At 39.3% G+C, this 17808-nt stretch overlaps 1 protein-coding gene across 7 annotated transcripts; it reads left to right on the top strand.

Annotated features, from left to right (window-relative positions):
• The first annotated feature begins 3309 nt into the window (after positions 1–3309).
• Nabp1 (nucleic acid binding protein 1) lies at positions 3310–16817 on the top strand. 7 transcript variants are annotated; one of them, XR_003956258.1, is made up of 8 exons: positions 3310–3413; positions 4169–4307; positions 7180–7251; positions 8704–8779; positions 9405–9456; positions 10374–10814; positions 11859–11965; positions 12699–16817. XR_003956258.1 is itself a non-coding variant. In NM_001310549.1 (6 exons), exons 3-6 carry the CDS (start codon positions 7190–7192, stop codon positions 10538–10540), a joined length of 357 nt encoding a protein of 118 aa, NP_001297478.1. In that variant the 5' UTR covers positions 3386–3413; positions 4169–4307; positions 7180–7189; the 3' UTR covers positions 10541–12297. The 7 variants fall into 7 exon arrangements, 3 of the variants coding, with proteins under 3 accessions (NP_001297478.1, NP_001297477.1, NP_082972.2); XR_001785093.2 differs by having other exon boundaries at positions 3358–3960; XR_001785084.2 differs by having other exon boundaries at positions 3358–3960; positions 10374–11965.
• The last annotated feature ends 991 nt before the right edge of the window (positions 16818–17808 follow it).

The following is a 17808-nucleotide window of genomic DNA, read 5'->3' as shown; positions in this document are numbered from 1 at the left end:
TCCGACCTATCCAGGCTCTTTAGACATACGACTTGGAGCATTGTCTACAACATCCTTTAAGTATGAAAATCATGATATATATACTTGAACCAATAATATGTTATTTGTTTCCATATAGTTCTGTTGGGCAATATACTTTTGCTTTTTTCCATAAATAGCAAATTCAGGAAACTATTGAGAGGTAAGATATACTGAAAACATAGAACATAGAACATAAAAGCCAAAACTGTTTCAGAACATAGACGCCAAAGCTGCCTACCTCATTATTACAGAGTAATATGCTTTGAATTAATCTACTTAACAATGAGTTTCTTTCCAAGAGGAACTAAAATTTCATTATCCTCTAGAATATTTCACTGACCTCCAGCCCCAAGCAGGCATTGGGGATTATTCTGAATTACAAATCCTTCAAAAAAGTCAATTACAAATTTAGATAACTAGTGATTTACACATTTTATATTCTTTTAAAGAAAAAGTTTTATAAGCATAAGGGTTTAAAGCTCAGATTTTTTGGGGGGGGGGGTGTCACGAAACATGTATCATTGAGAGAGCTACTGAATCTAATTGTGAGGAGTGTTCAGAGCCAGATATGTAGTAGATGCTTAATGCATGCCAGCATATACTCTAGGGAATGGTTACATGAGTATAGCAAGTTTTTATCTTTTTATTTTTAATTTTTATGAGTACTGGTATTTTGTCAGCATGTATGTTTATGTACCACAAATATGTATTGCCTGCCTGTGTATGCTGGGAATCAAACCCAGGGCCTGCTCGGGGAGAGCAGCCAATGTTTTTAACCATGAACCATCTCTCCAGCCTCAGCAAAAGTCTAATATATATATTTATTTATTTTTTTCTGTGAGATGGTTCCCTTTTGTAGCCTTGGCTGGGCTGGAACTCACTGTGTAGACCATTTAGCAATTGATCTGCCTTTGCCTCTAGTGCTGCCTTAAGAGCTTGGACCATCACACCCATAGTTGATTTTATCCTTAATCAACTATAATCTTTGAGAAGTGACTTAGGAGTTGCTGAAACCTATGCTCTCCATTGAACTGTGTGTTCTTGTTGCAGTTTCTCAAGGCTGCCTGTGGGTTTGTGAGAAAGTGGTGCCATTTTTATTGTGGGAGCTCTGTGCTAGGGGAGGAAGTGAGAGGATCAGCTGAGTCTGTCTTGGGTGGAGGGAGGGCCAGGAAGGGCAGGGACAGAGGGACAGCCCTGTGCAGTAGCTTCTGCTTTTTAGAGTGCCTGCTTCTCTCTTCTCTTCTCTTCTCTTCTCTCTCTCTCTCTCTCTCTCTCTCTCTCTCTCCTCCCTCTCTTGGCATGCAAGTGTGTTCTATTGAACATAGTTTTTTTTTTTTCATACCATATATTCTGATTATATCCCAACTCCTCCCAGATCCTCCCTTCCCATCTAAATTCACTTTCTCAGTTAGAAAATAAACAGGAATCTAAAAAATTATAATAAAACAAACAAAACATAAGGAAAAAAAAGCACAAGAATCAGATGGACACTGTGACACTCTTTCAAACACACAGAAATAGTACAAAACCAGAAACCATAATATACAATCAGTAAGGACCAGTCAAAACAGTCCCAACGAGACGTTAGGAGACAAAGAACCTCCCAAAATGTCACTGAGTTGTTTTTGTAGCCCAGGTGAAACTGTTAGAACTAATATTCATTTGTGAGCCGTTAATCAGTTGGAGATGTCTTCTGGTTTGGGGATAGGGTGCATGAGTCTGTCTACCTCTCCTCTCAGTGTTGGTCAGCCCCGAGAACCCACCTAGGGCACACCCCTACAGGGCCTGGTCTCTTAGTGTTTGGGACCTCTTTAAGGAATGTGTATATAAATAATTCTGAGCATCCCTCTTAGTCCTTTTTATGAGGGCAAATGGTTGAGAATTCAGGGAGTGGCTAGGTCCCCCACCCCACCCCACCCCACCCAGATCCCTGGCCACAACTTTGCTCTATTATATTGTTTGTTTTTCAAGGCAAGGTTTCTGTGTAGCTCAGGCTGACCTTGAACTCACAGATTGCCTGAGATTCCTGAATGGTGGGATTAAAGGTGTGCTTCACCTCTAGGCTGCTCAATGTTCTTAACATGGCTTGTTATTTATTCTTAAACTTTTCTCTATGCTGTTTCTCGGTATTATCCTTAAAAAGAAAAAGAAGTGTGTTTTTGATATATACATTTTCTATTTTCCACAGTATTTGCTTATATGATTCTCTAACATGCTAGAATATACTCTGCTGTTCCCATTTCTTCAATCTGTTTTGGAGGGTTACAATCATACTACTTAAACATAAAATACTTCTGGTTGAAGCCTCCTAGGGTCAAGATTGCCTAAATTGAAATCCAGTTTGGTTATTCTCTAGTGAGTTTTATTACTTGTAAACGGGGGTTAAAATTATCACTCACCATGAGATTAAATAACAGGTAATTATTTTCAATAGAAAATTGATGAAAAGAAATACTGATCACAGATCTATTTGCGACTGTACTTGGGCAATTTATTTATGACCCCATTTTATCCTCTATGAGGCAAGGATCCTAGTTTTATTGTTCAGATTGTTAAATTCTGGCTAGGAAGCTTAACCAACTAATTTCAAGGTCACACAATTAGCCTCCAGCTTGTTTGGTGGCAAAGCACAACCCTCCCTTTCAGGTTTTGTTTTAAGGTTCCCCTTCACCAGTGTATGGTTAACTCATCTTAGTTATATAAAAGCCAAGTGCAATTTAAAGAAAAGGGTTAAGGAAAAAATGAAATATCTGTGGAACTTAACTATGTATGGCTATTATCAGCATGAAAAGAGGTTTATTTACAAGTTACTTTTAAAAAGACCACCTCGTGTTTCTGGATCCCAATTTAAACACCTCTAAAGTACGAAGGTTGATCGCCAAGTTGCCTGCGACTGGGAACCACTCTCTTGGAAGCCTCGGACACCTTTAGTTCGCCCTTTTTTCTCTCTCCTTGATCCTGCTCGATCACTCTCTCCGTTCCTTCTCAACTGCATACTTGCTCTAACCACGGGGTTCGGAACATCTGAGTTCCACGTGATCGCGGGACTGAAGGGCAAAGGTGGCCTTACTGAAGGATCCTGAGGAATTAGAAGAAGCCAGGTCTCCCTCGGAGCACCAAAAGACCCAGCCCTACAGAAACCCGGAAGACGTGGAGCGACCAGCGGGAGGAGGGTGTGGCCGAGAGACCATTGGTCGGCCGGGAGGCGGTGCTTGTGCTGACAGTAGGGGAGGATCCAGGGAAGCTGCGAGCTCAGTGGCGCTGTGTTCCGCCCCAGAGGCGTGCTAGTGGGCGTGGTGACGTCGCGTGACGCCACAAGGGGCGGGGCGCGGCTTAATAAAGCCGGCCTGAGGGAGCGTTCGCCAGTTGCTGCTTGGGACGCGGGCTGCGCGGTTGGTGAACAGCCTTGCCGTTTTGCTGTCACGTACCTTCCCTGAGCCTGGGACGGAGGGGGCGCGCGCGTGTGCGTGTGTTGTGTGAGGGACAGCGGGACTCGGGCAGGGCCGTCTCCTGATCCCTTTTCCCTTAGCGGAGGCGGCAGTGCGCACGCTGGTTTGCTCGCCGCCCACTTGGGAGCGGGCTCAGGGTGCGGAGTGCGTCTTCGGTTTTGTTTTTTGGTTTTTTGTTTTTTTTGAACTTGTGAGAGTCTTTTTCCCCTCCCTTTTCCATTTTTATTTTCTTTTGGCTCCGTGCCTCTAGGGCTGGTTTACCCGGCCCCTGAATTACCGCTTCCTGACCCCGGTCGCCAATCTTGCCCCAGGTTGCTCCCCGGCTCTGCCCCTGCCCCTCCCCGAGGGTGGGAAGCCTTGCCTAGTGGGTCTCTGAAGCGTAGCCGCACCTGCCTCAGTATGCACGGGGTCAACGACCCTCCACTTTTTATAAAAGACATTAAGGCCGGACTGAAAAACTTAAATGTCGTCTTTATTGTCCTGGAGATAGGTAAGTGAGGTCCGCAGCCCGCCCCACACCCTCGAGAGCTCGGACCTCTTCCCCGCCCGCGACCCCACGTGCTCCTGGCCCAGAATCCTACCCGGGGACAGAAGTCAGTCACGTAGCGAGCCAGAGGAGGGTGAAAGAGCTCCCTCGAATGAACTCCTTATCTAACACACCTTTCCTTCTCCCCTTTTTGATTTTTAAATCTTCACAGGACGAGTGACCAAAACCAAAGACGGCCATGAAGTGAGATCCTGCAAAGTAGCTGATAGAACGGGAAGCATCACTATTTCTGTGTGGGATGAGATCGGAGGGCTCATACAGACAGGGGATATTATTCGGTTGACCAGAGGGTAGGTGTGCATAAATTGGGGTAGGTGTGGGTTTGGCCGACTTCGGGGTTCTGAAGTTGTTTGGCTCTTCCATGGGCCACTTCAAGAAGGGAGCTGTTTTAGTGGACCTCACTGGGAGCAGCTCACCTTCACAGCTAATTTGTTTTAGGTAGGGATTTAACTCCCCTCCAATTTTAAAGGTTAATTTTATTTTTGAGAATACCGTGTGGAAGTCAGTGAGCATTTATCAGTGAGGCTGATAAAAGATCACATTACCCTTTCCACCCTTTCTTGGAGACTGGGTTTTTCTGTGTAGCCCTGGTTGTCCTGGAACAATTCTATAGACTAGTCTGTCCTCGAACTCACAGAGATATACCTGGAAATCAGTTCTGTGTGCCACACCAGTTGGACACATTTCCTTTTTAATCAGTTCGTGTATGAAGTATAATGTCTTCCACCCCTTTCCTTTTTTGGTACCTTTTTTTGTACTCAATACTCATCGTTGTGATATGGACATGAATGAATATCTGGAATACTCATTCTTGAAAATGATTTCATCTGTAAGATCAGAGTTTCACAAAACCCAAAATAATACACAGTGGCAGAAGTTAATCTTTGATTCATTCAGAGTATTTAGTTGGTTATGGAGTTGGAATACTTTTTTTCATAGACTTGAAAATCTTACCAAATGTTGGCCTTAAGAAAAGTTCAGGAAAGAATCTTAAAAGTAGAATATGGAAGCTTCTGTGATTGGGAGAATTGTAATAATTTTATTGGTAGCCATCAGAAAAATAGTTGACAATTGCTGCTGAGCTAAGAGAATGGTAGAAGTATTGAGTCTTTGGGCAGGAGTTCTTTGATCCTATCTCACAGGCCTTACAACATTTTCAGGAAGTGAGGTAAGGTATCATCAAAGCAGGAAGTGAGAGTCAGAATTTAGGCATCTTATTCTCAGACATTGAGTCATTGTGACACTAAATTACATCTTTTTAACGTCCATGTCTTTTCCCCCCCAAAAATCACTTCTTTTGGAGGTTATGGGGAGAACTACAATACTAATACTAATCATAATATATGTTTTAATGAAGTTACCCACCTTGGTAGTTGTACAAAGAAACATTGAAAAAGCCAGACTTTGGTCTGATTCTGCTAATCTAGATTTAATGATGTCATTCACATTTAAAATTGCTCACACTAAACAATTGGTTTCATTCTGTTGATATTAAAAGTTGCAAAATTTGGGGAAACCAGCAGGGCAAGAAGATTAGTGGTCTATCTTTTTTATAGCTGCTTTAGAAAGTGCCAAACTTTGAGGAGCTTGAGAACTGCTGTCTGCAGAAGTAGACATAGTACTGTTATATCATCCTTGGCCATGTCAGTAACACAGACAATGCTGGTGTGTTGGCTTTATGTACCTTGTGGCTGAAAGGCAATACAAATACTGAATTTTTACTATTAGAAGCTCCTCCTTAGAATACACTTTGAATTCTATTTCTTTGAGTGTGTCTTTTGTCCCCTTCCTAGGCTCCTCTCCTCCTTAACCAAGCTTCACACAGGTGTTAATACCCATGCCAGTCTTCAGAGAGTAGAAAACATGTACGTTCTTCTAACTGTAATGGAGAGAATTTTACAGATGTTTTTTTTTTTCTTTAAAGTTTTTAAAGTTTATTTTATATATGTGAGCACACTGTAGCTGTCTTCAGACATACCAGATGATGGCATCGAATCCCAATTCAGATGGTCGTGAGCCACCATGTGGTGCTGGGAATTGAACTCAGGACCTCTGAAAGAGCAGTTCGGTATTCTTAACTGTTGAGCCCCTTACAGATATTTCTTCTGTTGAAATAGTCTGTTTTAAAGTAATTTTAAGGTGAACTTTAGTTAACCAATCAAACCAATTCTTCACTAAAAAAAAACCCATCTTTTGTTAACTGCTGATAAAGTCATTAATCATCTAGAAATAACAATAAATATGTACTTTACCAGAACACTACTTCTTTCCACTCATTCTCCTTGTACATAAGCTCAAATTTGATTTCATGTTTCAGTTTTCTCAGTTCTGGGATTCAAAATGTGTGTTACCATGCCTGGTCAAGATTTTATCAAACTATGCATTCCAGTTCCTCCTGAGGCTGAGACAGGAAGATGGCAAGGTTGGGGGCTACTTGGCTACAGAGCAACCAACCTGGGCAGTTTAGGGAGATGCCTAAAAATCAGGTTTAAAATCAAGTTCTAGGAATATAACTTAGTGACAGAGTGCTTGCCTAGTATGTTCAAGGCCTGAGATCCATCTCTAGCAGTAAAAAAAAAATTTTTTTCCTAGGGTTGTTATTTAGATGATTATGTCTTTTTTTTTCTTTTTCCAATTTTTTATTAGATATTTTCTTCATTTAGATTTCAAATGCTATCCCAAAAGTCCCCTATACCCTCCCCCCTGCCCTGCTCTCCTACCCACCCACTTCCACTTCTTGGCCCTGGTGTTCCCCTGTACTGGGGCATATAATGTTTGAAATACCAAGGGGCCTCTCTTCCCAATGATGCCCGACTAGGCCATCTTCTGCTACATATGCAGCTTGAGACACGAGCTTTTGGGGGTACTGGTTGGTTCATATTGTTGTTCCTCCTATAGGGTTGCAGAGCCCTTCAGCTCCTTGGTTACTTTCTCTGGCTCCTCCCTTGGGGGCCCTGTGATCCATTCAATAGCTGACTGTGAGCATCCACTTCTGTGTTTGCCAGGCACTGGCATAGCCTCACAAGAGACAGCTATGATGATGTCTTAATGTGGCAGTAGAATTTTCTTTGTATAATTTCTTATTAGAGTTACAGTTACAGTGACTGTATTTGACTTGACATGGTGAGTAGGCCCATGTATAAAAGTATACATTCCCTCTAGGTATGCATCAATGTGGAAAGGATGCCTGACACTTTATACTGGAAGAGGTGGTGAACTTCAAAAAATTGGAGAGTAAGTATTAAAGTGCATTTTGTTTAATTAAATTTCAAATAATGTCTACAAAATAATTGGTAAGTATGAACTATATATAAGCCACTAATTTTGCCTTTGGAGACTTGGCTTTATGCCATAGGTAGGTAACTGTTTTAAACACTATCAGGTCTGCTCCCTTTGAGAAGGTAAGCTTTTCCTAGCAGACCTGTGTTTAGACCAGCCCCAGTGGGGTCCTGTTTAACTTTAGAAAAATGTGTTTTTCAGGTGTCATTCGAAGTACACGCTCTTGATTTACTAAAATAGAATCTAGAGATGGGTTTCAATCTATAGCTTAAATATTCATTGTCTCTATGGATGAATTTGTATTAGAGTTAAATGGACTTTCAACAGTGACAGTTGAAGCCTTCTGTTTGTCCTATTCTATGTACAGTTCAAGCAGCCACAGCTAGTGTATGCCACCTGGTAATTAATGACTTCCTCCCCGACCTGCAGGAACATATGGGAGTGTAAAGGTGCTTTGGTCTCCATGCTGGCTTAGCTATCTGTGTTTCACCCATAATGATTCAGATTGTTAGTCTAGACTTTTTGGTTGCTGATGCTTAGGTATATCTTAGTGCCCATTAGATTGGAGGATATTTAAAAAGAGAAGTCACAAATAGAACTGAGAAGAGAGCGAGAGAGAGAGAGAGAGAGAGAGAGAGAGAGAGAGAGAGAGAGAGAGGGAGAGGGAGAGAGAGAGGGAGAGAGGAAGAAGAAGGAGGAGGAGGAAGGGAGGGGAGGAGAGGAGAGGAGAGAGAGAGATGAATTGTGTCTTGGTTAATATGAAAGGGAAAAAGTGTAGTCTGATTAAACATCAGAATTTGGGTTACCACTTCACCCTCATCAGGAAGGTGATTGTTGGGACTCCTGCTGTAAGTACAAATGTAATGCTCTTTAGAGTAATGTGTTATGAAGGTCTTTGGGGCAGAATTGTAGGATCTGGCTAGATAGTCATGGATACAGAGATTCTACAATAACGGAGGTCAGGTAAGTGAAGAACCACAGGAAATTACTCATTTCCTCATGGCTGTGTTCTTTGTCAGGGTCAATTTAAGACTTTCCCAAACTGGATCTAGTTCTTTTTAGAATAGAAGAGCTATGAATGTTCTTATATGTGAACAGGATATCAAGTTGTGCTCTTAGCCTATAAGAAGTCCTAGCCCAATATCTTTCTTAATCATTGAGAATTCTTTACCTTTGATGCTTATCTTTGCAGATTCACAGTGATTGGGCAAAAGAGGGATTCGATGAAAGAATCAAGTAGATTGGTGCTATTTTGTTTGGGATCTAGTTATTTTGGAAATTTTACAAGTTAATTAGTTAACATGCTACTGTTAAGGAGATTTTTTGACACTTAAGGTTTTTATTCTTGTAAGGAGATTATGCAAAAAGGTTCAGAGATCATTTAATTTGTCCTTTATTTTCTTTCAGATTTTGTATGGTGTATTCAGAAGTGCCAAATTTCAGTGAGCCAAACCCAGATTATAGAGGACAGCAGAATAGAGGGGTAATTAATCTAAAAATATGTTATACTTTTGTGATTGGTGTAGTTTTATGATAGGGTTAAGTTGACTCTGGACCATAGTTCTGTCAGTAGGGTAAGCGTCTGATGTTCACAGTGAAATGAAAAGAATTATAAGGTATTCTTGAGCACTGGGGATGTAGCCGAACTGATGGCTGCTTGTCTAGCATGCATAAAGCTCTAGGCTCAGCTACCAAGTACTGCCAAAGACAAACATAGTGGGGCACGTGGGAAGTAGTTTCTCAGGAGGTTGGAAATAGGATAAGAAATTCAAGGTCATCCTGGGTTACATACAAGTTTGAGGCCTACTTGAGGTACATGAGACCCTATCAAAAAAGAAATCTTTAAAGTTGCTTTTATTACATTCTGTGAGTACATACATAATTTGTGACACATGCTGTTTAGATACTTTGCAAACTGAAGCAAATATCAGGCAGTACTGAGTATAATAAACACTATACCAGACTTGAGAAAGATTTCTGAATACTTTAACATTGAATGGATTTGGACAAACCTTTAAATATTATTGATAATCATTTTTAAAACTCTTGAAATTAAAAAAAAAAATATATATATTTTACTTTATAAATGTGCTACTTTTGTCTTTTAGGTACAAAATGAACAGAAGGATAAACTGAGCACCAATACATTTGGACCAGTGGGTAAGACATGGAGACATTATATGAGAAACATAAATAAAAAAAAATCTCTTAATGTATAATTTAGTGTTAAAGAGAAACTCCTAGTAAACAAGTATGCACAAATAAAAGATTTTGGGGGAGATAGAAGATACTTGTACATGCCGGTATATTGAGCACTTTCTTATTTAAACACTGGAACCTATTATGCTGAACACTGATTAGTAACCAGACTAATTTTAGTGACCGTCTGATGAGATCTTTTTTTTTTAGTTAACCAATGTCTATGGTGTAATGGTTATGTATAATGTATGTGTGCAGAATTATTGGTTGTTTTGGCACACCACTATCCAGACAAATGGTGCCATAGAGTAGGCGTCAGTGAATACCTTAACCTTCTACATGTTCTTAGTTAGCTGCCGTTTTAAACAGGGCAGCCTGTCTTCCCCAGACCCCTCACCAGCGATCTTGGAGCACCAAAAAGTCTTTTGTCTTTAAGTAACCTAGGATATGTCTTTTGAGATGTATCTTGCTGTAATCGGAGTTGATTTGGGTAGCCGAAGGCTTATTTGATCAGCTCACATTATGGAAAACCTGCCTGCCAATAGCTTGATTACATTGAAACATTAATTGTATTTGAGTCAAACACCAGTATTCAAACATTTCTCTGCAATTAATTTTTTTTTTGGTGTGTTTGTTTTTATACTTTATTCTTAATCTTAAGGCTCAGATTGTTTTTCTCTCTTCTATTCATTCAGTACCAAGTAGTGTATTTGTTAATACACTTGTCCAGCCCAGAGCTCACATGTTTGCGTTATAGAATAAAAGTGCTGGTTTTTCCTGGGATTTGTAAATATTCATAGTGTGTGGATGAACTTTAATGATTGTGTGTCTGTAGCATAATATGGACCAATTCTGAAAATGATTTTTTGTGTTCTTAGGAAATGGTGATCAGACTGGCCCTGAATCTAGGGGATATCATCTTCCATATGGCAGAAGCAATGGTCCGGGACCTATCAGTCCACAGCTACCAGGAACACCTAGTAGTCAAACAGTCAGGACCACAATAAGTAACGCCAGAGATCCGAGGAGAGCCTTTAAAAGATGATCTAAGCCAAAGAGACACATGTAGTTTTTAAACTACATGACCTACTTGAACACTTAGTGCACTTTTATTTATTCTTAACTGTGAAAACTTTGTCTCTTACGGGTTTCCTTTTATATTTTTGGTTTGTTGAAAAGAGTGGTTGGTTTTTACTGAAAAAACTGTTACACTGCTCAGTTACATCCTATTGAAGAATAGGAACTCTGAAAGCAGGAACATTTATTTTTTGAGCAAGAACTTACTGGGTATCACTTGAAAACCTGTCCCTGTTTCGAGGGTGAGTTACTTAAGACACCAGCTTATATATAGCCTCTGTGAGTCTGGCTTCTGCATAAACTTTGTAATGTTTGTCATAATGTTTAATGGAACTTGTCTTAAACTTGAATATTGCCACCTGAAGCAATAACCACCCCAAGCCAGAAACTTGGACAGCATTGTCAACATTTTTGAGTATTCCTGATCTAGGAATGGCTTGACTCCCTAGAGTGTCTGCCTGCCATAAGGATTTTTTCACAGACAGAATCAGAATCATCCTAAACTCTTGTTTATTGACCAGATAACCAAATTCTTCATCAGAATTATGGAATAAAATATGTAATATAACAAGTAATTTTTAGAAGAAAACGGTTTAAGATGATGCTCTTAACATTTGTTGCAAACATTGAAGTTTACATTGAAGAAAAATTTACAACTGAGTCCCTGAATGCTTTATTTTTGAAGTTACCATGTTAAATATTGAAGTGTAATTGGAGGGATTGAAGAGAGCTATAACACCTTTATTGGACAGTGGTCTCATTGATACTAGTTGTATTTTTGAGGCAGGGTCTTTCTCTGTGCAGCCCTGGTTGGTTGGAACTTGTTATATATATATATATATCAGGTGGGTCTCTGAACTATAGATTGACCTGCCTCTCTCTTCCTGGAGCTGGGATTAAAGTTGTGTAGCACCACACAAGGCTAATCTGATTATTTTTAAAAAAATACTCATGGTAGTTACTATAGCAAATACAAATCAAATTAAATTCATATAGCCATGTGACTACCAGTTGCAAGTAGTCGGGTAGAAGTAGGCATTTCCTTTCTTCCAGGAATGTGTGTGTTTAAAGTTTTTGAACAAGTCACATAGCCTTACTAGCAAAAGTTAAATGGCTCAAGAAGTGATTATACTTCTGTTGAGGTGGGATTTGTGTGATGGAACATCACTTACAGTGGGTGATTGGTAATTTTTTTCATTGTTAGTATTTGTCTCTCCTTAAATATTGTCTCTTGAGTAAAACTTGCTGTAATGATGACATATCTACCTACTTATTTTTACTTTCAGTAAACATGGAGAGCCCAGTCCATTTTACTGAAGTTGTATTCATCTTCAGCTTGACTGCTCCCTAACTCTGTACCTGTCATTTCTCCTTACCTCATATTGTAAAATAAGTAAGTTTCTGTTCAACTTGTATAGCATTTGAATATAATTTGTGTCAGATTTTGATCTAATTCATTTTAACAGATTTTCAGTAAGCACTGCATTAGGCTCTGTGTGGAGATTATCATAGCATTTTGAGAAGTCACAAGGAATTTGGTTTATAGGTACAGGGCTTTGACATTTGTCATTGTTCATATATTAATAATTATAGCTAATTTGGCCTTATGATTTTTTGTTTACATTTCTGAATGTTTCAAAAAAGTTAAGGGTTAAGATAGCTTGTGTTTTGTGATTATAGATGTTTTGAATAAAAATAAATGACAAACTAATCTTAAAAATTTAAGATATAGGAGTAACAGAACTTTTATTTGTGGTACAATATGGTGTTAAAAGGTGATTCTAAAGAAAGGATTTGAACTTTGATAGATTTTAATATGGTGAGGTATATCTCAGTGGGCCCTCAGTTCTGACTTCGTTTTCATACCTATGATGCTGCTAGGCAAGTTGTGATGAGGGAAACAAGTGGTAAACCTTTGTGGATTTAGGACTTTGACTAGGTAATGACAATAACTTCTGGTGAATGATCAGTCAAATCTTGTGGTGTGATCAAAATGTTAATAGAGGAAATGCCGAGCTTTGAGATACTGGGATTTAATCAAAAAATAGCCTAGGATTTTACTTACAACTGATACTTGTCTCAGTAATTTTACCTGTTCTGTATTAACAAGTTTCTTTTTTCTTAAGGAAAACTTCTAAAACCAAAGCAAGTGAAATCCAAACAGTAATGAATAATTGCCTTTCCAGTCTGCTTGGATACCACTCATCAAGAAGTTACTGAAAAAAGTGTCAACCTTCCTCCTCTCTGGTGTCTTCAGTTATCAACGATGACAAATTTCAATAAGACCCAGTGAAACACAAAACATAATATAGAAATGCACTTCTAGGATTGGGTCCCCATTACTGTTTCTAGGCACAGTTCTGGATTAGAACAAACACATGATCAGACTAGCCTTGTCCCTTATTTTTCTGGCCAGGTTCACAGGGAGTTGCCACAGGATAGAAAGTAAAATGTAAAGTCTAAATGCCCAAAGGCTGAAGTTTGCCTTGCAGAAGTACTTTTAAAGAAAAAAAAAGTTTCATGTATTTACTATGTATACAGTAGTCTGTGTGTATGTATGCTTGTGTGTTAGAAGAGGGCACCAGATCTCATAGATGGTTATGAGCCACTATGTGGTTGCTGGGATTGAACTCAGGACCTCTGGAAGAACGGCTACTGCTCTTAACCCCTGAGCCATCACAGAAGTATAGTTTCCCTTACTTTACCAACTCTGTTTTGCTTTTTCTTAGTAGTCTTAGGAACTGTGTTAAACATGAAGAGTGATTAATTTTTAAAGGATAGTTTGAAGGTTAACTCACTCCTTTTTTATTTTTTTAAACTTGAGATTACATCCCGAGTGTTCTTTACAGTCAGTGGAGTTGCTGAAATGCTTCCCCTATTAGGTATGCTAGTGAGCATAATGGCTGTTTGCTTGAAGCCAATTTAGGTTGTGTGTGACTCGTGAGGTTCTGATGACTGTGAAAAGCACTGGAAACACTTTCCCAAACAGGCATGTGCCAAGCTAGCTCTGACCTCACTGAGGTCTTGCCTCTCTTTGTTTAAAGCCTGATACTTAGTTCTCTTTCTCTTACCCAATGAAAGTGGTAGATACAGAGAGATACTTGGGCATGATGAGATCCTTGTGTGCTGAAACCCTAGACATTGATTACAAGTGGGAGTGATTAAACAGCCCCACATCTCATGGTTGTAATGATTAACACTTCAGGCATGTTTCTCTTAACACCTAATTGTGACCTTTGGAAATGCACTATCACTGATGTATTATTATATCCCAAGGAAGAAGCTAGAAGATTGTTTTCTAGGTATATTTAAGTTTGCTAGATGCCTTGAGGTTTGCTTTATTGGGAATATACTAGAATTTGGATCAGAAAGCTTTAGCCAAATTATGCCAAGTTTTGTTATGCACAAAGACTTAATATTTCTGAAAACACAAATCAGACTCAAGATCAAGTCCATTAAGTTACTAATAAGCATTTTTCCACACTAACATTAGGCCCAAAAGTACTACTAAGACCTAGTTTTTACCTTTGTGAGGTGTTCAATATAACATTTCAACCAGTAGGTCTTTTAGCCATTTGAAGAGTAAAAGTATAGAATCCAACACTTTATGATATACCCCAAACATTAGGAAGTGGGTGACAGTTCTTTGTTGTTCTGTAGTAGCCTAGTTCGGCAGATTTATTGACACACCCATACTGAAGGGCTATAGGCATATTTTAAAAAGCGGACTGTTTCAAGCTAGAAATTAAAGATTCTATGCCTTCTAAGATTAAAAACATCTGGATCCAAGCTAGGACAGCTTGTTCACAAACGATGGAGTAATCTTGAAAATCTGGTTTTAAGTCCCATACATGAAGCTTTTCAGAAGGGTGGATTGCCACTCTTATCTGGAAGGGAACTTAGAACTTGCATCAAACACTCTGGAGAGCTTTGTCTACTGTTCTTGCTGTCTCTCTTTTACAAGGAGGTTATTTTCGAATTCTCTGTTCCTTTCCCGTAAATCTAGAATGTACTAAATTGTGTTGAGCAGTGGAAAATGTACTAGAAGAATGTCCAAAGCACAGAGTAACTGAAGCAAGTGTTTCTGAGTAGAAATAATTAGCCCCTCTACATAGGAGTGCTGGAAATTTTGAATTAGGTTAAAGTAGAATCACAGAAATTAGAAGAGCAAAGCTGGGGCTGGAGAGATGGCTCAGCTGTTAAGAGTGCTGACTACTCTTCCAGAAGTCCCGAGTTCAATTCCCAGCAATCACATGGGGGCTCACAACCATCTGTAATGGGGTTTGATACCTTCAGCTACAGTGTACCCCATACAAAGAATAATTTTCAAATAGTTTAAAAAAAGGTAAAGCCGAGATTGTATCTTTTCCACCCTGACCATTATGTTCTGTGGCTTAGCCCAGGAAGTGGATGTTTGTGTCTTCTGTCAGCTCAATGAAAAAGATGAAATGTCAAAGTGGGGTTGGAAGCATTGACGTTACTGAATGCACACAGCACACATCTTCAGATTTCAATCCCACCTTAGGCACAGTTCCCACATGAGTTTGAAATATTTAGCACTAAGACTTCAAGTTGCTGGACTATTTGGACAAAAGTCAGCACTAGGGCCATCTACTGGTAATTACTGTGTAGTTTCTGTGGCTGAATCTGGTTTAGCCAGTTTAAGGTGGAGAAAGTCCATTACCCAACAGGATAAATTTGATTTGATTTATGAAGGAAATAGATGACATTAAGAAATGATCATAGGAAATTGGGAAATCTCCTTATGAAGACTGCCAAGATTGTTTTTTCAAGATTTAAAAAAAATGGACTTTTACCTGAATGTTTAGATGTGTACCATATGTGTTCCTGGTGACTGTGGAGGTCAGAAAAGGGCAGCATATACCTTGCAACTGGAGTTGAGATATTTGTGAGCCGCCATTTGGGTGCTGGGAATTGAACGCAGGCTTTCTGTAAGAGCAGCAGGTGCTCTTGAGTCTTCTCCCTAACCTGTACTAATACTGTCAGTGTTAGTGAAAACTTGCTAAAAATGGGGTTTTGGTGAAAATGAAGTAGAACATGAAGTTCTTAGGAACTATTTCATCAGGTTTTTTTTTTTTTAAATGCCAAATGACTGTTGCTATTTTTGTAGTTATATGAACTTTGCATATCATAACTCAAATGTAAGAATGTAAAGTGAAAACAATTTTGAGCTGGAAAGATCTTGATTTGAGTCCTGTATCTGTTATTGTACTAGCTTCATGGCTGTGAGTCTATCAGAGGATAAAGCACTATTTGAGGAATCTGAGCCAGTGTATACAAAGCACGTCCATGTTCAAGGCTCAACAAATATTAAACCCTTTATAACGATCAGAAATAAGATGAATACTGTCATTTCTCCATACCACTTGGAGATAATTCAGAAAAAGGTAATTGAATAACAAGAAATTTATGAGTTTAAAAAAATATTGGAGGTGAGTTACATGTAGTGTGGGCTGGGCTTGAGCTGTTGATCTTCCGGACACAGACAAGGCAAGAACTACCGTGCCCAACTCCAATTGAAAACTTCTAATTACAAGTTTTTGTACATTTTCTTGGTGCAGAAAAGCATGTATGTTGCTGATCTGCTGTGACAGTACATAGGGTTGGCTTTCATTACAAAGCTCTGACCAACTAGTCAAATGGATCACAGCTTTTTTCTCCTTTGCCCAAGAGGGGCCTCAATCTGTCTATGAAAGTGTAGCCGAAGAGGGACCTCTTGTGGGCAAACGTTTGGGCTAGAGGACAAGGTCAGTGGGTCAGAGGATAGGCAGCAGGTACACTAGAAGGCATTCCTACTTAGATATCATGATGTGTATTTGCAGGTGTAGAGCAATTTGCTTATAACTACAGCCTTGAATAATGTTTTCAACAGTTTTTGAAAAATATTGAACTTTACAGACACCTGTGTTCATTTAAATTTTGTATTAGCATCCAACTTTCCATCTATCAGTCAATCCATCTGGAACCATTTCAAACAGTAGATTTTTCTTGAATATTCCAACATGGCTGTTCATTGGAATTTTCAAGTTTCAGGGTAAATTTATATACAACGAAATGCCCTATTTTAGGTGCACTTTGTGGCTTTTAGCAAATGCCTCACACTCACGAAATACCATAAAAATTCAAAATAGTCACTTGTCTAGAAATTTCTGTTATGCTTCTTAAAACCATATGAAACTAAAGTTCCTACTAGCCATCAATAAATGTTAGAAGTTTATTTCAAAGTTTTAGATGTCTTCCTGGCAGTTCGTTTTTGTTTTGTTTTTGTTTTGTTTGGGGGGAGGGTTAGGCAGTGCTGTTCTACAGACTAGAGGATCTGCAGTTTTGGGGCAGATGGAGGGGTGGCTTCAGGGGGCACACCATTCTACCCTCAGGGATGACAGTCTTCTACTCTGCTATGATAGCACCAACTCTGGTATGGGAAGTTGAGAGCAGAGCATTATCTAGGAACTTAGAGTGTTTTCGGGACAAGTGCTCAGCTCTTGAGATTTTTTTTTTTTTTTTTTTTGTTCTGGCTGTCCTAGAACTCACTTTGTAGACCAGGCTGGCCTCGAACTCAGAAATCTGCCTGCCTCTGCCTCCCAAGTGCTGGGACTAAAGGCATACACCACCACTGCTTGGCTTCCCCGAGCTTTTTTATTGTGTTATTGTTTTATGTATAAGCCAACTCCAAATGCCTTCTGCTGTTTTGAGTTTTCATAGTACTGATAGGTTGGATTCAGTTGGCATACCTAGAATATGCACATTGCTTGCATAGCAAAGACCCTCTGTGTGTGCTCACAACATACAACACAGTTTCATTTCCAATTCTGTTTCTACATTGATCACATTCTTCATTTGCATACACTCTTACCACTTGGGTATTCAGGATTTTCTCTTTTAGTAGACGGATTTATTGAGCACTGACATGCCATGTCCGAGGCTAGCCAGGTCCCTGTGTTGTGCTATTTTATAAAATGATGTGATGGATGCTTTCTCTTCAATATAAGGATAGAATAATTTGCCCAAGATCACACAAGAAGGAAGCGACAAAACTCAACATAAAAATCCCTGTACTTTTAACTGCTGAGTGATATTGATGCATCGACGCTCTTGCTGGCATCCTGGATAGGGATTCAAGAGAGACAGGATTGCTGTTATAAAAATCTATAGGCAGAGGAGAAGATGAAGAGCAAAGCACAGACTTTAACATTTTGCTTGGGATTAATCATACTT

The sequence above is a fragment of the Mus musculus genome, chromosome 1, assembly GCF_000001635.26.
Source record: "Mus musculus strain C57BL/6J chromosome 1, GRCm38.p6 C57BL/6J".
Lineage (NCBI taxonomy): Eukaryota > Metazoa > Chordata > Mammalia > Rodentia > Muridae > Mus > Mus musculus.
The sequence above is the reverse complement of the archived record's forward strand: the minus strand, read 5'-3'. Positions and strand labels throughout refer to the sequence as shown.